Raw genomic sequence first — 15,888 nt, 5'->3', positions numbered from 1 at the left:
TTTGTATAATTACCTGCAAGTGTTATTTTTATAAATAGAATATTTAAGTCTTGGTGTAGAGTAAATACTTCCCGTTGAAATATATGAGAAAAAAAGGAGCAATTAATGATTGTTTGTGTCACACAGAAGAAAGTCATGTTTGGAATGACTTGAGGATGAGGAAATGATGACAGAATTTAAGAGCAGTACTTGTCTGCATTCTAGCTTAAAATCAATGCTTTACTGTCAAGTGCCTTTCTCTGTGGCAAAAATAGTAAATTTTTAAGTTGATTGCATTTTTCGTGTATTCAGTCATATCTATCATATGTTTCTGTACTGTTTTATTTATTCATTTATTTAATCCAAAGTAAGGCCCTTTAACCCAGCAAAACATTCACAGGCGAACTCATGTGCTTGGATGGCCTGGATTTGTGCAGGGCCGAATTTGAACCCTATGCCAGTCCTGTAAAGTGTAGACATTATGGACAATCAGTGTTGGTCAGTAAAGCATGAGGGCGGGGCTAAAGTCTTCTCCACCTGATTGGCTGGGCACCCATCCACGTCTAGTTTACCTTCACAGACCTTTAAATCCTCCAGATCAGTTGAAGCGATAACCAGACATAGCCAAACATCTCAGCGTCATGTTTGGCTTGTAAGTTTGAAGAAATTCATCAGACAGGAGCAGTTTTTGGAATTAAAACTTGACAACTTTTCGTCATAAAATATTGCAGACAGCGAAGGCGGTTATAGTTTGATTGACAGCGATTTCTATGCTCCTCCCCCCGAGGCGCTTAAATGACAGGCGCGCGCCTGTGAGCTCGCGGCTGACGCCAGTGAGAGAGATGCTGTAGAGCAGCTCAACTTCCAGCAGCGAGTTATTACTCTGTTAAAAATATTATTTGTGCCTCAACAATGAAAACCATACTCGCTGCGTATTCCGGTGTGAAAAAGGGTAAGTAAAAATATCTTCTGAAATAATTGCATTTTAATTGAATTTAGTGTTGTCATTTACTAATGAAATGTAATACATTGTTGTCCTTTATATACATGTTTTAGTTACATATCATATGTATGTAAAACACACACACACACACACATTATATATAGGCCTATGTATGTATATATATATATATATATATAATTATAATTATTATTATTTGTTAACAGGACGTCCTCCTATCTAGGATGTGATCATAGTTAAGTTAGACACTTAAGTGAGATTCATTTAGTCTCCATCTTGTTACAATCATCGAGAGGGAATGACAAGTGTTACATGACCATCGGTGTCTGATGTTTGTTGTTATTTTCAGTCAGGATGGACTCATTAATATAGGATTATTTTGTCTTGTGATCTGATCTCAGTGACTGTAAGAGAAGTGTGTGTATGTGTGCTTCAGTGCTGCATCTAATCTTTTTTGCACTGTGTAAAATTAGCTTGAGTTTTGTGAATAATGAATTAGAAGTAATAGCAAAGAGTCATTAGTTTATTTCATACATCTTCAGGGAGTTTTTTTTCTGAGATTTTAGGAGTTATTTGGCATCAGATCACATTTTATGCACAAAAAACAAACCGAATGACACCATTCTCAATTGACATCATCACGGTTCGTCACAGTCATGATATGCATGTCAGTATTTATTCCTAGGCTACAGACAGACCTTGCCATAGAGAACAAGCGTTCCCACAACATTAAACTGGTTAATACCAATTCTCCTTTAAATCCCATATAGGCTCGGGCTCCAGCATCCTCTCAGCCTTACACGACCTGCCCTCCGTCCCCTGGCTGACACAATCCAAGATCATGAAATATCTGCAGGTGATCTCTGTCCTGCAGTTTGTCATCACATTTCTTGCCATGGGTGAGTGGAAGAGTTAAGTTCACTGTGAGACTTAAATTGGCAATTTAGAGAATTTACAATGTAGGACATTGTGTTGCCTTACTGAAATGAATTAATTTCAGTGTTTAAAACAATAGTTTTCCCCAAAAATAAATAAAATAAAATTGGATAAAAAATGTGTTGAAACATGTGCAGCTCGCTCACCCTTCATCTTGGTCATCCAAGATGTAGATGAGTTTGTTTATTCATAGGAACAGATTTGCAGAAATGTAACATTACGTATCCTCAGCAGTGCATGGGTGCAGTTAGAATGAGAGTTCAAACAACTGATAAAAACATTACAATAATCCACAAGTAATCCAGTCCATCAATTAATAGCTTGTGAAGTGAAAAGCTTTGAGTTTATAAGAAACAAGTCCATCACTGAGAAATTCAAAATGTTGATTTCAGCTAAAATATGAGTCCTCTATCCATAATATTGCTCCAGTGAAAAAGCAAAAGCAAAAATCATTCTAAACCAATATGTTGGTGAATTTTAATATGAGAGAACAACAGAGGATGGACTTTTTCACTGGAATTAGTGGATTATTATGGATTATGGAGTATTTTGGTGAGAAGTTAAAAGGCTTGGAGGATTTTTTTTTCTTACAAACAGTCGTGTGGATTACTTATGATGTATTAATCAGCTGTTTGAAGTCTCATTCTGACGGCACCCATTCACTGCAGAGGATCCATTGGTGAGCAAGTAATGTTCAATTTCTACAAATCTGTTCTGACAAAGAAACTAAATTGTATGAATGGAGGTTTAGTAGAATTTCAGCTAAATATTCTTTTTGCTCTTCTAGGCATTGGCTGCTCTTTGCTGCTGATGTACATGTTTTGCACAGACTGCTGGGTAATTGCTGCCATTTACACCGCCTGGCTAATCTATGACTGGAACACCCCTAAACAAGGTAACCTTTTCATTCTTTTCCCTGATTAAAGCATGCCATTCATGATTCAATCTGTTGAGAAGTGTAGGATGCTTGTTGTGACTGTGTTTGCATTTGAATTCTTTGTTATTGTTCAAATATCTTAGGAGGCCGCAGATCGACCTGGGTGAGAAACTGGACTGTGTGGAAATACTTTAGAGACTATTTTCCCATAAGAGTGAGTGATTTACGTCTTATACAACATCACAGTTTAAGGAAATAAAAATAAAGGCCTAACCACTGAACAGCTAATAGTTACATAAATAAAGATTATCCTCAAATGGAATTAGGAAATATAAGGACTATGCAAATCCTCCAGTATTTATATATAGATTTAAAGGGACAGTTCATTCAAAAAAGACCTAATATTCTCATATTCTTTTCCAAACAATGTCTTGACCTTTCACTTTTTTATTTTTAAATGTTCACCCAAATTACATTTATATAAATGGTGATAGTGTGAAATATTATTACAAATTAAAATAACTTTTCTTTTTGAATATTTGAAAATGTATTTCAGCAGTCATTATTGCAGGCTTTAGTGTCACATTGTTCTTCATAAAACATTCTAATTTACTGATTCTGTGTTCAAGAAACATTACTTATTATTATTATGGTGAAATTATTCTGCTTAATGGTTTTGGTGGAAACTGTGATATATTTTTTAGGATTCTTAAATTAAAAGTTCAAAGGAATACAATTATTTTTTGTAACAAACGAAAAGTCTTTACTGTCACGTTTTAATAATTGAATGCATCGTTTCTAAATAAAAACATTCACTTGTTTAAGAAAATTTTACCGACCCCAAACTTTTGAATTGTAGTTTATATATTCTGGCCAGTGTCCAATGTGTAAATATGCATTGATAAATCTGTTAAGTGCAAAGGGGAAAAGATCAAAGATACATTTTATCAGCCATTCGTTTCGTCCTGTTCTTTTCTCTGCTAGACATTGCTGATGGGTGGATCTTGATGTGAGTTGTAAGTGCACTGCTAGACTTTGCTCGTCCTGATCAGTAGAAACTTAATCACTGAGCAGTTGTTTTTCTTGTGTCTTACTTATATGGCAGAGTACAGGCCTCTGTACAACAACTAGGTGATACAGAAACTTTACCAGCACTAAATTATGATCCAGACACATTATTATACAAAATACATATTGTATAATACACATATACAAATGAACATATACAAATGAACATGAAACAAATATTTGCATGATGAAAGAGAATAAAAGTAAACCTTTAACTCACTGACAGACTTCTCTACAATATAAATCCTTAAATACTGGTCTAAGAAAAAGTTATTTAATGCAAATGTTCATTTGAAGTATTCATATTCAGTCAAAACCACAGTCAACTCTTAATATAAGAAATATACAGTATATGTGTGAGACAGTCAGGACTCAAAGGAAGGCCCTGTGTGTGCCAGTTGGCTTGGACGTTTACCTTGCAGAACATGTAGTGTGTTTAGTCACATGATGAAATCATCACTTCGCGTAGTGTTACAGTGCGTGCCAGCTGCTTTATGATAAGCATGAAGAGAAATAAGGTCAGTGGTGACTAAAGAGTTTTGCTTAAGAGTTCAGTAGGTGTAAAATGTAAAAACGAATTTGGTTCAAAAATGGGTTCAAATAAGAACTAGATACAAACAATAGACAAATAGAAACGATAGAAAATAATAACATGACTATTTCACCGGAACGATCCCTCGCTCACAGTTGTGTGTTTATTTTCTTCACTTTTCATCAGTAAAAACGTTTCTGGTTTTTATCAGAGACAATTTATAAGAGACCAGCCACTTCCTCAATCCTCAATACAACTATTTAAGGAAAACCCGTAATGGCAAAGATGGCAGTTGTATGCACATGTCCCGGTCCTCCCGCTGGAAAGCCAATCATCTGCTTTTAACAGTCAAGCCCGGGAAACATTTAAGCCTATCGTCTGGTTCCACTGACGTATGCGCACAGTTTAGGAACCATTGCGCATGCGTAGTAAAAGTATAACCTGTGGGGAAAAAGGTGTTTTTAACATTATTTTGAGGAAAAAAAAAAATCATCTAATTTTTTCAGCGATTTTTATCATATTTTACTGCTGTTTCTATACATGCAGTTTTTATGTTCCGGTGACCAGTGAAAGTGCAGTTTTGACTCTCTGTCCATTCATTTAGATAGGAGCCTGGTCTTGTTAGTCTGAAATAGCTGCCCAGAGGCGTTGCCAAGATGGCGACAAAGTGGCACGACTTGCCTAAAAGGACTTTGTTTTTATTCAGCTCAACTACAACCATAGCCATTCTTTTGTCCATAGCAGGGATTTCCTGCATGTCATAAGTTATAACTTCTATGAGTCTGTTTTGGACTTTGTGTGCAAGAGCGCCCTCCGGCTGCGAGCATGAATGAAACATGCGCTGAATGAGAGTGCACTCCTGATATTCACATCTCCTCATTTTGGATAGAAATACAACGTCAGGTCATGCAAAGACTATCGATACTGTCTCTTTGAATTTAAATGTAGATTTAAATCTGGAAACATGTAGATTTAAATCTACATGAACACACCTGCCTGAACAAAATGCAGGAGACGGGTTTACATTTTATTAAAATAAAATATTTATTAAATATAAAAAATGCAGCTAACGTTGTTCTACAGAAAAGCAATATAAACAAACATCCGTTCTCTTTTTTTTTGCTGTTTAAAGGGTTAAATTGCATTGAGGGATCTTGTCTTTTTATGTTATCTGAGTGAAAACTATTCATACTTTGAATTATTATTATTACAGTATTTATTAAAAAAACTTAGAGTGCATTAAAATAATCATCATAACACTGATAAAACAGGCTTATACTAATTTTTGATTTTCTCATCCTCCGAATTATACTTATCAATCCTGTTTTTATTATCATTAAAAAAAATACAAATAACAGGCAACAGGAAACATTCCATAGACTAGACTTTCTCTAAGCCTCCTCCAGGAGGTTATACCATCCAGTCTGACACAGCATCTGTCTTAAAACCTTTTTTCATCCACTCATGTCATTATGCAATACTGCCTGTTTGATTAGCTGTTCTTATGTACACAGGTTATGCATCTTTTACTTTCTGTACATACTCTGAGTGCAGAGAGTGCATTCATTTCCTAACTGTTGCTCCACTCTACAGTAATATCAGCTGCAAGGCTGCAGTTAATTATCTGCTGAAAAGAATATATATTAGGACAGCAGATTAGTGCTTAATGATAATTCTTGATAAGAAAATGTGATCGTGAACAATATAATGTACACACAGGTTTATTGTAACTGTGTCTGAGTTACGAGCATTTATTGCCTTTAGCTAGTATACCATTACTGACCTACGTCCTAAATCTAGGAAAATAGGTCTGTGTAATGGCAAATATATATTCAAGAGCTGTTAAAATTTAATTTAATTATTTACCACTGTGATTTTAAGCATCACATCCTGTCTCTATAGTCATACAAAAAACATTGCAAATGTAATTTTGTCATTGAAGTTGAATTGACCACTTTTTATTATTTTATTTATTATTATTTACAGCTCATCAAGACACATAACCTGCTTCCCAGCCGAAACTACATTTTTGGCTATCACCCTCATGGCATCTTCTGTTTTGGGGCTTTTTGTAACTTTGGGACCGAGGCCACAGGATTCTCCAAGATATTCCCTGGAATCAAGCCGTCTCTTGCCACATTGGCTGGAAACTTCCGCTTGCCAGTCTTTAGGGATTACCTGATGTCTGGAGGTACATATAACGCCATATTAGTTTCTTTTTGTGGATCAAAGCTTTCATGAATTCATTGCCTGCAGTTGCATCATGTGACACTGAGTGAACATCAAACTGACTCAAGGCATGAAGTTCAGTTTTGGCTGTTGAAAAAAGGGGAGCATGCTTGTCCTCTCTGTGCTGTAGATAAGAATCCTGTAGTCTATCAAGGACCTCTGAGCTTTGTCCTATTGAGGCACAGCCCTGCATGTGCTGATGTCAATATTTTTGAAGAACTTCTGTTGAAACCTGCCCTATGTACCCGCAGATTGATCGAATTTTCTTCCAGTCTCTTATAAGAAACAAACGTCAATAGTTTCTTAAAAAATGTAAAACAAATATTTCCTCAAAAATTCCAATAATATAATATGTTTATCTGTAACCGTTTGATTCAGTAAAATGAACTAACTCATAGAGACATCTGTCCTCGAGTCAGACTTTACTAGCTGTGTTGGATATTTTTGATTTAGCTACTAAAACGAAACGGTTCATAAGAGTTATTTGTTCGGGAGTTGCAGTACCCTGAATGCAGTGTATATTTTTGGTTCACTAAAAAGAACTGACGCATAAGAGTCATTCATTCAGCAATGAGATTACATCGGTCTCGCTTTGCTGTGTAGATTCAGTATAAGTGTTTCTGTACTGTTGTTGAATAAAACGTCTATCGCTGGTATTTGGTTTTGCCGTTCTCATTTACATTTGTAAGCATATGCAAGGATTTTTCTCAGAACCGAAAAGTATTTAAAAAAAAGCACATTTCATAAGGTTCGAAATAATTCTAAATATATATATAGATCAGTGTTTGCAAACTGTGCTACACTAACCATAGTTTAACAATGGTAGCTTATTTAAATTGGTAATCAATCCGCAAAAAAAATTAAATAAATAAAACCCTTGTTATTATACTTTTACTAGGCTATAATAAAACCATGGCTCATTTTTGCAAAGGAATAAGACATGAATGACATTCATAGTTGTAAACCATGGATTTAAAAATGTTTTTCAGAAGAACAACAGTTTTTTTACCTAAATATTTTGACCTAAACATATTTAAGTACCCGCTAAGGTTTTAGGTTATTATTGCGATAAGTTAACAATGCATTTGCATTTTTATGATTCTCTGATGTTGCTTTTTTATGAAGTGTTTTGTTTTATTAATTGTTTTTATTTGAAAATATTTATTTTGACTAATTAAATGCTACATTTCTGTGATTTGTTTGTTACCTTTTCATCAACTCAAAAACGTCCTGCAGTTCCTTCATAAACCCCAGTTTGGGAAACCCTGGTAAAACGCTCTACATCCTTCTGTTTCTCAGGTATCTGCCCAGTAAACAGAAACTCCATTGACTACCTCCTGTCTAGTAACGGTACGGGCAACGCTGTGGTCATTGTGATCGGAGGGGCTGCAGAATCTCTGCACTGTACCCCAGGAATGAACTCTGTCACACTGAAAAAACGCAAAGGTTTTGTGAAACTGGCCCTCAAGCAAGGGTGAGAACTGCAAATCATTTCCCTCACCACCTTCCCAGCATTGTTTACTTCGGCATTACTTGCTTACTCCACAAAAACAAGTTCCTAGTGCAAATTCTTCCCTGCATGTTTCACAGGGTTTTAAGACACAATTACACTGAAACAGTTGTTTTTTTTTTTATGTAAAATTAACCACTGCAGATTCTCTGTGTTATAACCATTCTTATAACCTGTTCCTGTTCCCCTTTCAGTGCTGATCTGGTGCCTGTCTACTCATTTGGTGAGAATGAGGTTTACAAGCAGCTGATTTTTGACGATGACTCTTGGTGGCGAATGGTTCAAAAGAGACTTCAGAAGATTTTAGGTTTTGCCCCCTGCCTGTTTCATGGCTGTGGACTGTTCTTCCCCGAGTCCTGGGGTCTTGTACCGTTTTGCAAACCCATCACTACTGTTGGTGAGTAATGCCGTGTTTGATGTGTTATAGTCGTAATGTCTTCTAGAAAATCACGACTTTTCTTGTTAGAATTTTCATATTCAAGTTTAATAAAGAAAATAAAACTTATTGTATAAAATGTATTAAATAGGTATGAATATGTGTATATATAGATTTCGATAAAGTAAATAAAATGCAATATTGATAAAATAAATAAACAATAATTTAAATATAATTTATGTATATGTATATGCACAGGTGTAATAAATTAGTTTAATACATCATTTATTAACTTAATTATAATTATTATGTATTTATTTAATTATTTATTTATTTTTATCAGAAATAAATATAATAGTATGATAAATATACATAAATAATAAATACAATGTTTTAAAAATATGGTATATTGAAACTTCATATGATATTATTTACAGGTTTCATACTTATATTTAGATATATTTAAATATGTTAATAACCTTTAAATCCTATATATGTGTGCTTTAAACTGGCACAAAGCAGTTTACACGGGTTATAATGAGACAACCTAAATATAGTTAAATTCAGTTCAAGGACAGTCTCTGTGTTGATAGAGGCGCTCTTTCATTTTAGTCGATATTCGCTGACATCAGAACCACATTAATGGTTAAAAATTAGTCATTTGTTGACATGATCTTGGTTTGACTGGAGTTTTTAATGTGTCTTTTCACTACAGTTGGTGAACCCATCACAGTCCCAAAAATCGAGGAGCCGACTCAGGACGTCATAGATATGTACCATGCCATGTACATCAGGTCCCTCAAGTCTCTCTTTGACAATTACAAGACCCGTTTCGGTCTAAATGAGAGTGACACCCTTCAAATTCAATGAAAGACAGCATAGAGGAATAAAAACTCCATAAAAGACTCTGGAACATCTGCCTCCCAACTGAAGTGCCTGTTCAGAGAAGGTGAAAGAAATCAAAGCTGTTTCTGTTCATAGTAATTACAGTAAACTGTACTGAAATGTACTGTACCACGTGGGATGCAGTGAATCTAACCTGTGTCACTTCTGCTTGTTGCCACTGGGTGGCAATGTGCAATAAACACTACAACGATTGCTGTCAAGTGAAATCCAGATTTTTTCGCTTGTGGACATATATTCCTACATGGCAATACATTTACAAGTTATGTATTTAAGGTTTGCCCCCATTATTTTACTGCACAACCAACGAAGTTATTGCCTCGCAAAAAAAAAAAAAAAAAAAAAAAAAAAAAATCAATCACAGTGTGGTTGTGTAACCAAAGAGTGGAGGTGAAGCAAAAGTGATTAATTTGTGGGAATAAGTTGGAATAAATATAAAGAAAATTATCCTAAGGTAAAAGAGGAAGAAAAAGTGAAGTCTAGAAGGTGAAGATTATAATGAATATCTGTAAATGTGTGATGATATTATTGGAATGCTAATGAATGCTGGTCATTTTTTTTTCTGTAACACTATTGATAATTCACCACAGAAGTATTCATTTTGCATATATAAGTTGCACAGACATGCTTTGCTGAGCTCAAGCAAATAGTTTACCTGCTACTAACATTGCAGCCTTCAAATAAGTTCAGTTTTCACCGTGTCCCCCAGTTACAAGTATCAGACATTTATTTCAGAAACAAATGCTGAAGAGACCTCAAACGTGTTTGCATGCCAAATCAAACAAGCATTTTAACTTGAATTCAAGTGCCAAAATGTATGTATGCAATCATTTTTAACCTGAGATATTAAAGTTTTTACTGTGATTGTTTATTCAGTGGATTCAGGGGACCTTGCTCTTGATAGGTTGATAATAAGCAATTACTGTACATGCTGACATTTAACCAAGGTTTTACAGTTGTGAATATATAATAAATGCTAAAGTGTCAATCTCTGATATCAGCTGTCAATGGTGTCTATGAAATCCTGATTCTTTAAAGTAAACTTTTATATGTTTTCAGAATAAACATTTATGGGAAGAATACTATGTGCTGTCTTTTTTTGAGCCACAACACTGTCCTTAATACATAAATATTCCTATATATATATATATATATATATATATATATATATATATATATACATTTGAGATTTATTATTAGACCAAAGTCTATGGGTCTTTTAAGAGGTTTTTATTATATATATATATAATAAAAACCTAATATAAATAACAATAAGGCTATATAACTAAATCTGTATCTTTTGAGAAAATTCAACATAATATGTAAATGTTGATATTTTATTTGAATGTAAATTCAAATAAAATCTGGTAAACCAAATAACACATTCAAAGAAAAATCCAGGATATAAGATACATTAAAAGATGTATCACACTAGCATGTTTAGATGTTAACAAAGCAACACGTGTCACTGCAGTGAACAAAGATACATTTCTTGGACCCAGAAACTAAGATGGATCCTCTTTTGGGCAAAAAAAAAGTGTACCTGGGACCTCTAATTTGATTGGCTCATATTAGTGAGGTGAGGCACACAGCCATGACTGAAAGATATTGATTTAGTTATTGTATCTAGGTCACTAATTGCTTACTTATGTTAAATATTTCACAAATGTAAAATACTCCAACTAAATGTCGTTTATATACATATATATATATATATATATATATATATATATATATATATATATATATATATATATATATATGTATATATATATATATATATATATATATATATATATATATATATATATATATATATATATATATATAATTTAGAGGACAAGGTTTTCAAGACTGTTGCCTTCTTATTAGTAAAATTCTAGGCAATGGCGCCCTCTTGTGCTTCATGCACAGTTAAAACAAACAACAACAACAACAAAAAATTGATTGTTATATAATGACTAATTTGCAATTATTAATTTTTTTTTATATATAATTACAGCCACCAAGAACAAAACAATTGTCGTTTTATAAGAACCATGGAAGTGTATTGTACATTATAAATGTTATGCTCGTATAGATGCAGCGCCCACCCTGATATCGCGGTTAACGGGAGAACACACCATAGACAGTAAGGAACAAACGGGTTTCATTCAGCACTCCGCCCGTTGATCACGTTACTCAAACACTCGGCCCCTCACTTCCTCATTTTTGTAGGAACACAGAGCGCAGCATGAGTTTCTAAAGGCCTCCATCCGCCCTTTTCCTTTCGATTGACAAGCCCTCCACCAATCAACTCAGAATATCCATTTACGTCACCAAACATCTATTTTAGTGACAGCGTCCTCAGCCAATAGGCATCATGCGAGGGTTTGCCGATCAAGGTCGCGGTTATGGCTTCCTAATACTTTGTTTATGCCGCCGTTGCACCCCAGTAACTGCATTTAGCGGGCTCAGTGTACGTTATATGACAGATCTGCACGTTTGCGAAGAAAGCTCGGAATCTGACACCTTCGTGCCCTTGAGTTTCTCGCCGATGGGGCTGAGTTGTACTGCTGAATGAGGCGATCGCCTGTGGTACCGTAGAAGGATGAACTCCATCGCCGGTCGGGATCTCGCAGTGTCCGCTGGAGCTGTCAGCAGCAACCCCGGAGCAGCATCATCCAGAGTCCTGCATGTGGAGCTCACATCACAACAGGTACACCTGCATCCAGCCATATGACCCATACTTGTCCGCATGTAGTGTGTGAATGTCTAGATTACAGATCTGCTTGTGCATGATGTGTCACATGTCACCGGATGATCATAACACTGGGCCTCCATGTCCAGTTAAGCTCTGGTCAGCTTTTATGAATTCTGTGGAGTAAGAAATAGAAATAGAAATATGAGAAGCAATAAATAAGACGTTGTTAATATTGAAGAGTTGACTTGTTCATTAAATATACTAGACCAGGTATACAGTGTAGAGTCTGGCTGTCATGTCACGGTGGATCTTCAAACTCCAGACAGCATCCTAATATGTATAATTCATGCTTGAAAGATTTTAAAAATGGCTGGGAAGGTAGTGGTGGTGCTGTCTTAAAGAGTGAGCTGTGCTTTACTCCATTGCACTGCAGCCTTTTTGACAGCACTCACATAAATGATTAAAAAATGATGTTATGCTTTAAGATTGACACACATTGTTTTGGGGGTCTAGTCTACAAAGAAAGACCCTAGTTATGAATGTTTGGTTCACTTGGTTTCTATTTAGAGTTTAATAGTTGACATTTAAATGGTTTATCAGCCAGATAAAAAGTATTATAGTGTTTATATTATTTTTGTGTATATTATTATTTAAAAACGTTGATATTAATAAATAGTGATTTGTTGTTGATGTAATGCTTGATTGCCTTTAGAGAGTAACTGTGATTGTGTGTGTTGTAACAATTGCAGTGTTGCAATACACAAAGCGCTCATACACGCTCTGAATCTGAGAGTAGGCTTCAGTTATGTGGAATGATAGTCATATCGTGCAGCAATCTTCTGTTTAATCACATCACTGGTTCCTGGGAAGTGTTCTGTGGATCGCAGGTTTTCCTGTTAAGCATTGTCTGTTGATGACTTGGCATTCTGTGAAGGGAAATGTTGCATTACTGCAAAAATTGCTTCAAAAATGTCGTGTCATGGCTTTAAGGAAAGAACCAACGAAGTGTTTTTTTTCTGTACAATACTGTTGTACTGTACAATATAATAATAACAATTATTATATGTTTTACCTTACATGCTTATTTTTTTATTTCATAGTTATATTTGTTAAATTATAGTATACCATAACATTGTGAACAGAAATTGTTTTTTTACATTGCAATTTAGTAGTAGTAGTTTTAATAGTTGTCTGTAATAATTTTATTAATAATTGTTCAGTAGTAGTAATAATAATTGTTTCGTAGTCACATTGATATATAATTTGGAAAACTTTTGGTCAAATTGCGTAACACTACAAACAAACTTGGCATTTTTTTTGCAAGCATTTAAAAAAAAAAAAATCACAATTGTAATTTTACAGACTACAACTTTTTCTCCTGTTATTGTCATATCCTGTTCTGTTAAAAACTGAAAACACTGTTACCAAAAACTGAAATGTGAAACCAAATGTGAAGTCCTACTCACATGACAGTGGCGTGTCAGAGCTTGTCACACCTGTCTGAATTTTAATTTACAGGAAACTGTTGTTATGACACCAATTGCTTTGGCACTCACACCAGTCACTTGTGACTCTCTTACTGCTTGAGGCAAAGTCCTAAAGGACTACTGTTATGGACTACACATGACCTCTGTCACACCCTTGAACGCTGTTCTTTTGCTATGCAGCAGAAGAGCATTGCTATTCAGTGTGATGGGATTCATCCACTTCAGCATAATAAGGGGAAAGTTCATCATACACTAGCTTGTTTGTTCCTTTGCTAGTTAAGTAGTATGTTAACCTAGTAAATTGTACCACTGAAATTCAGCATTTCAGAGTCTGGGACAAACTGACCCTGGATGTTCCTCAGCGTTTTCTTGTCTGAAACAAGACAGAAATGGGGGAACGCTGAACAAAGTGTGGTGTGTTCCTGTAGCTTCAGTAATCCTGTGGGGCATCCCATGACTTAGATTTAGTATTTAATGCCTCACGGCCGGCGCTGGAAATTCTCTGTGGCTGGTTGTGATGAAAGCCGGTCAGGTGAAAACTTTAGTGTGCTAAACTCTCAGATGAAATGTTTTATTGAAATGGTTGTGGCTCTATGCTTTAAATCCGGTAACTCTGGTGTTTCTCTCCATCTCATGTTCTGTAGATTAGGATCATGAGATCAACTTTTATCTTTTATGTGTGAGTGGGGAAAAAGTGTATATAATTGTAATTATTCGTAAAACTCTTATGGTTTTTCATCAATATTTACAATGAAATGGTAACTTTTATTTAATTTTATTTAATTTTACCCAGACTCCAGTTGGAAAACCCTTTTATTGGTAAATATTATGGCTGCATAATTATTATAAAGTGTTCGGGACTCATCATGTTGGCTTTTTGTTCAGTGTCCTGTGCCATTAACGGCTAGTTTTTAAGACACCGAGTCAAGTTGAAGTTTCAAAAACACATCTTGAGACCCCTGCATTCGGTTTAATTCTATTATGCTCCATCTAGCTGTTTAATGTAAACACCACCAAAGAAATGTTCACATTCATGGTCAGGTGAACCTGAAGCATGTCAAATTACACAAGGCTTCTGTAAGACCAATTGTTGGACTACTTATTTATGCAACATCCGTATATGGGTCTCTTTCTTGTTTTTTCCTCCTTTTTAAGCTATGAAAGCTCTAAAGTCCTTTTTTCCCCTTGGCTCCAGTGGATTTGTGCCCGATGTGCGGTGCTGATGTCATGCTTTGGTCAGGGTGGAGGACTTGGCTTTGTAGTGATGTGACGTGACACTCACAATGATGTTTTGTGTCTGTGTGTTGGTCTGTTCCTGTTCACTGTCAGTTGTTTGTGATGAAAAATGGAGAACTGTGACTACTACTAAAAGTACTACTAAACATTCAGATTTTATTGCATGCGTGAGCCAGTAAATTGGAGACATGATGTCAGTGAGTTGGTCATGATGATTTCCATTGACCGCTCAAATGGCTAATGGCAAAAACCACCGTAAACTCATTTATACTGAATGTTTTTCCTTCACATATGTGTTTTTTTATGATGAGTATGTAGAGACTCGTTGATGTACAGGTTATGAAAGTAAAGTAATAACGTCAAATGGCATCTTTAAAACATTAATATCATCTTTTTTTTTATTCCTCTGGTATCTCTCACTAACCATCTTCCTCTCTTTGTCTCAACAGAGGCGTTTACGTCACTTGCGGAGCATAGCAGCCCGTAATATTGTGAACAAGAATGGCTCTCCTCTTCTCGACACTTACTTCACCCTTCACCTCTGCCAGGAAGATCGGATACCTCGAGGTGACTAAAGCCAGCTAAACTCTGAATGTTCACTTAATTTATTAATTAAAGTGTAGTGTGTAATTTCTGCGTCACCAGTGACACCAAGCAAAATCGCAAGAAGTAACTGACTGTTTTCAAACTGTTTTTCCAAACAATCACCCTGTCTTCCATTGGCTTTTCAAGAGATAGACACCCCCCCAGACTCACGCTATTGGTTAAGATCAATAAGGGCAGGTCGAACCAATCAAATAAACACTACAATGTTTTGATATCGCCAAAGTGTTTACACTTTAGTGTGGAGACATCAACACATTTTTTTTTTCACATAAAGAAATAATTCTAATATGCTGATTTCGTGCTCAAATTTCAAGCGATGTTGAAGACAATTGTGATGCTTCATTTTTGTGAAAAATATAAAGTATAGAAATGGAATGAATGTAAAGTATAGAACTATAAATATTTTGTAACATTTATAAGGATCCTTTTTTTCACTTTTAATCAAATTAATGTATTGTTAGTATCCTTAAACATATTAATTTCTTTACAAATGAAAACTTACTGA

General features: G+C 35.1%; 2 protein-coding genes across 4 annotated transcripts in view; both read left to right on the top strand.

Moving 5' to 3' along the window:
- Positions 1–577: 577 nt before the first annotated feature.
- Positions 578–10,451, top strand: LOC113054403 (diacylglycerol O-acyltransferase 2). The gene is made up of 8 exons (XM_026219936.1): positions 578–931; positions 1,711–1,839; positions 2,664–2,771; positions 2,897–2,967; positions 6,340–6,544; positions 7,882–8,056; positions 8,287–8,489; positions 9,184–10,451. The coding sequence occupies exons 1-8, from the start codon at positions 892–894 to the stop codon at positions 9,336–9,338; spliced, it is 1,086 nt and encodes a 361-aa protein (XP_026075721.1). The 5' UTR covers positions 578–891; the 3' UTR covers positions 9,339–10,451.
- Positions 10,452–11,479: 1,028 nt separating this feature from the next.
- The window catches only part of LOC113054402 (UV radiation resistance-associated gene protein-like), an 87,773-nt gene continuing 83,364 nt past the window's right edge, over positions 11,480–15,888 (top strand). For 2 of the 3 annotated variants that reach the window (XM_026219935.1, XM_026219934.1), the window contains exons 1-2: positions 11,488–12,069; positions 15,227–15,344. In XM_026219935.1, the coding sequence (XP_026075720.1) occupies positions 11,962–12,069; positions 15,227–15,344 (226 nt within the window). In that variant the 5' untranslated portion in view covers positions 11,488–11,961. Of the gene's footprint in view, positions 12,070–15,226; positions 15,345–15,888 lie in introns of all 3 variants that reach the window. The other variant, XM_026219933.1, reaches the window with a different exon arrangement.

Source organism: Carassius auratus, chromosome 35, assembly GCF_003368295.1.
Source record: "Carassius auratus strain Wakin chromosome 35, ASM336829v1, whole genome shotgun sequence".
In the NCBI taxonomy this organism is placed as follows: Eukaryota; Metazoa; Chordata; class Actinopteri; order Cypriniformes; family Cyprinidae; genus Carassius; species Carassius auratus.
The sequence above is the reverse complement of the archived record's forward strand: the minus strand, read 5'-3'. Positions and strand labels throughout refer to the sequence as shown.